This window comes from Syngnathus scovelli, chromosome 3 (genome assembly GCF_024217435.2).
Source record: "Syngnathus scovelli strain Florida chromosome 3, RoL_Ssco_1.2, whole genome shotgun sequence".
NCBI lineage: Eukaryota > Metazoa > Chordata > Actinopteri > Syngnathiformes > Syngnathidae > Syngnathus > Syngnathus scovelli.
In genome coordinates this window covers 20,846,150-20,853,681 of record NC_090849.1, presented here as the reverse complement: position 1 = coordinate 20,853,681, position 7,532 = coordinate 20,846,150, and the positions used below count along the sequence as shown (strand labels likewise).

The 7,532-nt window shown below is 42.8% G+C and overlaps 3 protein-coding genes across 4 annotated transcripts; 2 read left to right on the top strand and 1 right to left on the bottom strand.

Moving 5' to 3' along the window:
• Nucleotides 1-691: 691 nt before the first annotated feature.
• Nucleotides 692-1,617, top strand: mtrfr (mitochondrial translation release factor in rescue). The gene is made up of 2 exons (XM_049763441.2): nt 692-1,109; nt 1,234-1,617. Exons 1-2 carry the CDS (start codon nt 810-812, stop codon nt 1,462-1,464), a joined length of 531 nt encoding a protein of 176 aa, XP_049619398.1. The 5' UTR covers nt 692-809; the 3' UTR covers nt 1,465-1,617.
• A 467-nt stretch (nt 1,618-2,084) lies between these two features.
• On the top strand, nt 2,085-4,549 carry kmt5ab (lysine methyltransferase 5Ab). 2 transcript variants are annotated; one of them, XM_049763376.2, is made up of 8 exons: nt 2,085-2,232; nt 2,358-2,461; nt 2,825-2,972; nt 3,047-3,209; nt 3,281-3,368; nt 3,515-3,574; nt 3,766-3,956; nt 4,026-4,549. In XM_049763376.2, the coding sequence occupies exons 1-8, from the start codon at nt 2,223-2,225 to the stop codon at nt 4,234-4,236; spliced, it is 975 nt and encodes a 324-aa protein (XP_049619333.1). In that variant the 5' UTR covers nt 2,085-2,222; the 3' UTR covers nt 4,237-4,549. The 2 variants fall into 2 exon arrangements, with proteins under 2 accessions (XP_049619333.1, XP_049619332.1); XM_049763375.2 differs by having other exon boundaries at nt 2,092-2,232; nt 2,351-2,461; nt 2,829-2,972.
• Nucleotides 4,506-7,406, bottom strand: rilpl2 (Rab interacting lysosomal protein-like 2). Its single transcript, XM_049763437.2, has 4 exons — nt 6,736-7,406; nt 6,266-6,417; nt 5,998-6,114; nt 4,506-5,385 (listed from the first exon to the last, which is right to left on the bottom strand). The coding sequence occupies exons 1-4, from the start codon at nt 7,027-7,029 to the stop codon at nt 5,364-5,366; spliced, it is 585 nt and encodes a 194-aa protein (XP_049619394.1). The 5' UTR covers nt 7,030-7,406; the 3' UTR covers nt 4,506-5,363.
• Nucleotides 7,407-7,532: the final 126 nt, after the last annotated feature.

The window sequence follows — 7,532 nt, the reverse complement described above, 5'->3', positions numbered from 1 at the left end:
AACTGACGTAAGACTGTAATGAAAAACTGAAGGAAAGATTGACAAAAGGAGGAGAAATTTATCGGGGGGAAAGGATAGAATGGAAGGAAGTCCAAATGAAGGAAATGAGAATGATGGCGTAAAGCTTGGTAAAGAAACGAAAGACAAATGAAAAGACGAAAGAAAGAGCAAGGAAGGTATGAAGAGAGGCAGAATGGTAGTCTTGAGGATAGATAGAATGTAATGAACAAAATACTTGGTCAAAGGAAAGAGGATAGTTAGTAAAGAAGGGTGGGGAAGACAGGGCAACGAAATACATTTGTAATTTCATCCGATCCTGCGTCAAGGGCAATGCTGTAGGTTTTCCGGTCTGTCCTTGTTGTATCAGCTTGACAGGACTATCTTTATTCAAGCGCAATATTGCCCTCTGCCGGTCAAATGCAAATTACACGACCTTATCATGGCAAGCCGATTTTGAAGATTTTAAAAGTTGATCGGTTTTGTTAGTTTTTACGTGATGGTCATATTCTCATTTTCTGCGACCAACAAAGCGCTTCCCGGTGGACTATTTTTAATCTACCAGAGATGAGAGGAAGATTTGTGTGGAAAATTAACAATTTCAAATATACGGATGGTTCAATTTCTACCTTTCCACTGCATTATTTGACACGTTTGTCCGTTGCCAACATATTTTTTACTCCAGGGGGCGACAGAGTCTACAAAATCATTGTTTTGGCCACGAAGGAGAACGGTGCTTGACGACTGTCTTTAAGCGTAGAAGAGTCAACAGACTTGGAATTAACATGTCTTAGCTCATTAATATAAATGTAATGTCTTCTTTGGACGTACTTGGAAGTATGTCGAGGCTTATCATGTTCGTACGCTACATGTACAACGGCCTAGCGAGTGGAGTGGCGAGGAACAACTCCCCTTGGCTCTCCTCGGTGGCAAAGACGCCCCTGGGTACACCTTTGCGGGTTGCAATCGCCGGAAAGAAGGACCTGGTCCACTTGGAGGAAGACGAGCTGAAGGAACAGTTTGTGAGGGGCTCTGGACCCGGCGGGCAGGCCACCAACAAGACCAGCAACTGCGTGGTGCTAAAACACATCCCCTCTGGTATTGTAGTCAAGGTTAGTTGTTATTAAACTCCTCATCAGTCATTAGTGTTGTTTCAGTTTCTTGATATGTTTATTATGACGATTGAATGATGTAACTTTGTTTACACTTTCCCACAATCCTGATCCTCTCGTGCAGTGTCATCAAACCAGATCAGTGGACATCAATCGGAAGCGAGCGCGAGAAATAATGCAGCAAAAACTGGACGTTTTCTATAAAGGAGAGCGCAGCGACATTCTGGTCAGAAAGAAAGAGGCTGAAGTCAAGAAGCAAGACAAACGAAGGAGAGTCAATGAAAATCTGCAGAGGAAGAGACTATTCAAAGAAGCCCTCCTAGCCCAGACCACATCTGCAAATGACTCGGTTTGAAATCAACAGCAATACCTGAAACAATTTGGGTGATCTTTTTAGCCTTCATATCAATGGGAATGCTGTCCTCAGTAAACCACATGTAATTCACTAATCTGACCATCGCTTTAAACAGAAACACCATCAAATGTTGATTAAAAATTATTTAACTTCTTTCTTTCAAGTGTTGTGTGTTTTCCAAATATTTATTTTTCACTACATCAAATTAAAAAAAATCATTTTCTTCGCAAAATTCCCCAATTACACCCAGAATACAAGTTTTGCCTTTCAAATGTTAATTTCCTCGTTTTTTTGTGTTTGTGGAATAGCCCAAAAAATTGTATAGTAACGTTCCATTATTGTCCATACATTATGTATACTGGATTTCTGTAGTGTTTTGCAGCGACCTTTTTAATATTTTGGTTAGATTGATTAAATTAACTGATAATTGGCTTGTTTAGAACTAATATTTATTACTAAAACTGTAATACGTAGACAAAACTTAAAGCTCTCGCTTTTTTTACTGGCTGTTTGACAAGAGCTCGAAATACAGCCAATGAGAGAAGACCATAGACCCACATGATCCCGCCTATTTGAATCAAGTTAACCAATTAGAAACGCCCTAGGATTTCAAACTCCTACACGTTTCTACGCATACATACACTAGTTATTTGTATGGGTATGTCGACGTTGTCGTCTCAACACAAAAAAACCCCTAAAACCACAGGAATTATTTAACTCACCACCCTCCGCGTCGGACATGTACTCGAAAAACTGACATGGCAAAAGGTAACCAAATCATCCTAACTCTTTTATGTGTGCGCTTATGGCTTCGCTAGATAGTTAGCTAGGCTAATAACAAGCTGCTACCCAGATTGAGGGAGTAACAAAAGTGCTGGATTTTGAGTTTGCAGGGAAGAAGCAGGCGCAAAGGACGGACGAAAAGCCGGAAACCGTTCCTGTAAGCAAAGGCATCTCCGAAGAGACGAAAGAAAACCGGCCCGTGGTTACGAAAGAGGTATGTTTGATGTCTACGCTGAACAAAGTAGTCCTGCTTTGACGGAGTCTCTTTATATGGGGTTACCCGGATGTAATCGAATGGGATAAAGAAACAAACGTGTATTAAAATATTCAGCTCTTGCAGGACATCCGGCATATTTTTCATCAGTTTACCCAGTTGAAACAAAATGAAATGTCATTAAGTAATTAAACATAACCAAGTCCCCCCCCCACACACACACACACTGTGTTAATGGGGCACCCAAAAGTCAATATACTACTGTATATATAAACTATTTAAGTATATTTACTTTGATTTGTTTTTATCTTGTGCAATAAATTAAAGTTGAAAATAATTCAAAGTGGCCCTTGCATTGTTCAGCCAGACTGCACAAGAAAAGCACCTCAGAGCGTTCGCCCAAGTCCATCTAGTTCAAAAAAGGCCATATTACCTCTGAGGTACACTTCCGGCATGCTCATTCAAGATGGAAGTGACGCGGATGTCAATCACACAGCTAAGCTTGACAAAGGTGAGAAAGCTTCTGTATTAGCATTGCAAATAGCAAGACAAGAGAGCGCCAGACACAAGCTGTTGTCATTGTAGACACCTCGAATAAGACTCCGACAGAGCTGCCTGAAGCCAAAGTCGCCGATCAACCGCAGCAAAAGCAAACGACGACGCACACGAACGCGAGGCTGCCAGACAAAAGCAAAGTTCCAGCAACTAAACCCCGAAGTCGGAATCCTCGCAAGGGCAAAGGGAAAAAGTGCGTTGGGAAGCAATTAATCTCATGAGTGAGGAGGAAATGTATTATAATAAAATTGTCTTTCCCTTCAGGACAGAGAACAACGCTTCCCAAAACAGAAAGGTCACAGACTACTTCCCGATCAGGAGGAGTAACAGGAAAACTAAAGCAGAGTTGAAGGTTTGGGATGATCCTTTTCTACCAACTTAATTGCTGAATATATTTTCCGCTATTCTCATTCACGTCAGCATTATGACATTTTTACATTTTCCATGTACAGTTGCCACAGACACCGAACAGATTCTATTCGCATGAAATGTTTACAGAATGAAGAGCACAAGCATTTGGATGATTTGATAAAGAACGGCGTTGAAGAAGGAATGCAGGTAACGCCCGTGGTGCCGATATTCTTATCCTGCAAACCAAAGTAAATGCGTCTTGTGACACTTAAGAACTGTCACCTCTCCGTATTACCAAAAACAAACATTTCGGAATAGCGTTAGTTGTAGCACTCTATTCACCATGGGGGGCATAATATTTCCAATGTGTTATTAATGGTGCTGGGTTTTGTCCACAGGTGAGGGTGATCGAGGGCAAAGGGCGTGGCGTGTTTGCCGAGCGGCGATTTAAGAAGGGCGACTTTGTGGTGGAGTACCACGGCGACTTGCTGGAGCTGGCTGAGGCCAAACTACGAGAGGCCCGCTACTCCCAAGACCCCCAGACGGGCTGCTACATGTACTACTTCCAGTACCAGGCTAAGACCTACTGGTGGGTCTACTTGAAGGCTCCCATCGTATGATTGTGAGAAAATAAATGTTTCTTTTCTCCGCCACACAGCGTGGACGCCACGCGCGAGACGAACCGCTTGGGGCGGCTGATCAACCACAGCAAGGTCGGCAACTGCCAAACCAAGTTGCACGCCATTGACGGTTCGCCTCACCTCATCTTGTTGGCGGCCAGGGACATTGAGGCGGACGAGGAGCTGCTGTACGACTACGGCGACCGCAGTAAGGAGGCCATCTCGGCTCACCCGTGGCTCAAGCATTAAAACGCACACACACCACCGTTGTCTCGGAACTCATCGGTGCCACACGGACGCTACGGATGACTCGTCCTTTTATTTTTTTTATTTTTTTTAAAGGACGTACAAAAAATGATTTTAAACTAACATGTTTGTTTTTTTTTTTTTAAAACAATTTTAATCATGCTTTTTACATTTCTCTGCTGTAAAGGATCAAATGTTACATATTGTCTACTGTTGCGATATTTTCCACCCGTGTAAATTATGAGCTAAGCTGTACTCAATAAAAGACACAATGAGCTGAGAAATGCATTTAAGGAATAAATGGTTCAAAGTGTCATGAGGAGATGAATGTTTTGCTTTGTAGCTCCTCGGAGCAGGAATCAAAGTTTCCGCCATCACAAACATTACTGGGCATTAAAATGTCATTTTGTAAGAAATTCAGTTACGATATCATTAAAGTGAAAAGCACTGGACTGGACGCTTCATTAGGTACCCAAAGGAAGTGCATCACAAGATGTGGCCAGTGTGGTTTGAGCTTGATGTGTTTTTGTAAACCTCAGATTCTTTCGTTTTTGTTGATGAAAACTAAGTATAATCAACACATTTTGTTAAATTGAAATTATTACAATAAACCATCTAATATGTGTGTTTGGAGACCAAATGTTTTTTTTAACATAATTTGACATTTGGTTTAACTGTGTATTTTTGGGAGTATCAAACAAAAAATGTAATCTTTAACTGAAAGGTGTGGATAAAGAATATATGATTTGAGTACTGTTATGTTGAAAGTTTAAAAACATATCAATTGCTTATTAATGTGTTAATGTTTGTTTAAAAGACACAATGTTCAATTTGACAGTTAGGTATTAGGTATTGCTAACAATTTGCCAAAGTGTTGGTTAAGTGAGTCGAGTTGCCTTTCCTGCCATCATAAAGAGCTCGTGTTTTAACTTTTTGTATCTCTCTTCTGAAGGATGCAAGTGTACCTAATGATTTGAAGCGCACCACAATAATCAATCTTTTGTCACACATATAAAATTAAGCGTGTGTTAACTTTACAAATAGTCTGTGAGTACAAAAATATAAAAGTGTTTCTAGAAACCTTCCAAACAATCCAGTCTCACCAGGGTATTTTTTGAGGTCTTCTCGTCTTACTTCCGTCTAAATGAAAACCTAGCGAGAAAGAGAAAAACAAGTTAGTGCGGGGAAGGCATTCGGGTATCGGAGGGGAAAAGTGCACAGCACCGAAGAAACTCCAGTGAGTCAACATCATTTGGTCACAAGTATGTGATTAGGCTCAGGATGAGTGAGTGCAGCCTCACGCAATGCATTGTGTCATGTGCTGCATGTAAAGCTGCACTTGACAACAACGCATCCGTTTGCTTTGCTCCTCGTCGTCCTCGGTGAGCTGAAGTCGATCCAGACTGAGTGAAGGAGGGGTGGGTTCGGATCACCTCTCAATCACTCATCAATTCGAATAAGTCGTTTGTATATCGTATGCATGACAAGTCTGTAACTATGTAAAGGAAACTGTACTTATAATGTACGCCACACTGGGATAAAGGATGAACCATTTTGAACAATTATTTTTTACAATGCTTTATGCTATATTTGTTTAACAGAGAAAAAAAAAAAGCAAAAATCAGCTGATTTCGTTTGCCATTTTCTTTGTCCTCTGTCTGAATGTGTCAACGGATTTTAAAAGCTATCTGTACGTCTAGTAAGTTCAAAATGTGAGTACTTCGGACACATTGAGTAAATATTAAAGACAATTTAATTACTCACAGTTTTCCAATGGTGGTCTTTTCCGTTTTTGCATCGTTGATCCCGGCCGCTCCGTCCTGCGCCGACCCGTCCAAGTCCACTTCCACCATGGCCGCTTGGCCCTGTGGCAGAATCCCGCTGCACAAACACAATCGAATCCCACGTGAGCCACTTGCACGCCAAACTGTTGCATGAGGACACTTCAACACGTGATGGTGAACAATAAAAAGCAAAAGCAGGCTCCTTTATTGCAGCACGGTCTCATAAAAGTCTTGATAGTAATCTTTACCTCTTGTAGAGCTGCAGCTCCTCTTGGGCCACCATGAGCTGGGCCTTCAGCTGGTTCCGCTCCTGTAGGACCTCTTTCAGCTCCTGCATGGTGAAGCGAGGCCTGTTGGGGTCACTCAGGTCCACCACCATTTGATTGGGTCCCACCGCTTGCTTCAAAGACAACAACACTAACACTTAGATTATGATTTGACGTACAACTTTTTTCCTGATCAATTTACTCGTAAACTGACAAGCCATTAATCCAGAACTAGGTGTTGGTTCGGTCGGTTAGTTTGCGCGTGAGCGCCCTCTGCTGTGCACTGAGAGTGACATCACAGTGCACTCAGTTTCACGGCTCACCAGTTTTCTGGGTTTGGCCACAGTGGATGCCGATCTAAGTAATCCTCATATTTAGGCAGCCAACACCAGCGGGGGAAAAAAAATACAACTTAGATCGTACTCATTTATATCCACGGACGACTGCCTCACCGTGCCCTGGCCGGTGGAGCTTTCCGTGACGACGCGGTCCAATTCGCTCTTCAGGTTGTCCCGCTCAATTTTCAGCTCTTCCAGGGACAAGTTGTACTTGTTGACCATCTTTTCGAACATCTCCAGCACGCGAACTATGCGAAACTGGAGGTCGGACACCTCCTCGCCCGTACGGCTGATCCTCAACAAGTCTCGTCCGACAACGTACGAGATGTCGTACACGTCCTCCACAGTCAGCTCGAAGGCGTCCTTCTCAAACGCCAATGCTGGCGACGACTCCTCGTCAAAGTCCATGCTTACAAAGGAGAACCCAATCTTTATCTTCGTCGCTTCTCACTGATGTTTATGGCCGGAGCGGGTGACTTCTTCCAGAGGAGCAGCACTTCCCCCATCACGCGTCTGCCAATGGCGAGTGGGGAAGAGGACGGCTAGTATCCTAGCTACAGGTGAGAGAGCACAAAGAGTAACGAGCGGAGTTGAGAGGAATCCCCTCCATTCCTCCACTCGCCAACAAACATTCTTTGTAGTTTAACGTTTGTAGTGGCTAAATACTCGCTTTGCGTACCGATTCAAATAGAGTTTGGAAATGAATCGGGCAACGCTTTGTAGTGTAAACCCCTTTGGAGTGTGGCCTGGCTAAAGGATCAGCCAGTACCTCTCAAATGTTCGGGCTTGTCCACTTGTTTTCTCCCGTCACTATGGCAACCAAAGATCCCAAACACGTCAAAATGTATGAGTGCACAACATGCACCGCTCGTCGGACAGTAATTTTTGTCAACTGCAGAAAGCGACAGAAT

What these genes read in the sequence shown, in the direction of transcription:
- mtrfr (XM_049763441.2), top strand. Translation starts at nt 810, where the DNA reads ATGTCTTCTTTGGACGTACTTGGAAGTATGTCGAGGCTTATCATGTTC. An exon ending in CCTCTGGTATTGTAGTCAAG is followed by an intron (nt 1,110 to 1,233) that starts GTTAGTTGTTAT and finishes CCTCTCGTGCAG; the next exon opens with TGTCATCAAACCAGATCAGT.
- kmt5ab (XM_049763375.2), top strand. An exon ending in GGCCCGTGGTTACGAAAGAG is followed by an intron (nt 2,462 to 2,828) that starts GTATGTTTGATG and finishes TTGTTCAGCCAG; the next exon opens with ACTGCACAAGAAAAGCACCT. An exon ending in AAACTAAAGCAGAGTTGAAG is followed by an intron (nt 3,369 to 3,514) that starts GTTTGGGATGAT and finishes AAATGTTTACAG; the next exon opens with AATGAAGAGCACAAGCATTT.
- rilpl2 (XM_049763437.2), bottom strand. Translation starts at nt 7,029, where the DNA reads ATGGACTTTGACGAGGAGTCGTCGCCAGCATTGGCGTTTGAGAAGGAC. An exon ending in GCTCCACCGGCCAGGGCACG is followed by an intron (nt 6,418 to 6,735) that starts GTGAGGCAGTCG and finishes TTGTCTTTGAAG; the next exon opens with CAAGCGGTGGGACCCAATCA. An exon ending in GAGCTGCAGCTCTACAAGAG is followed by an intron (nt 6,115 to 6,265) that starts GTAAAGATTACT and finishes GTGTTTGTGCAG; the next exon opens with CGGGATTCTGCCACAGGGCC.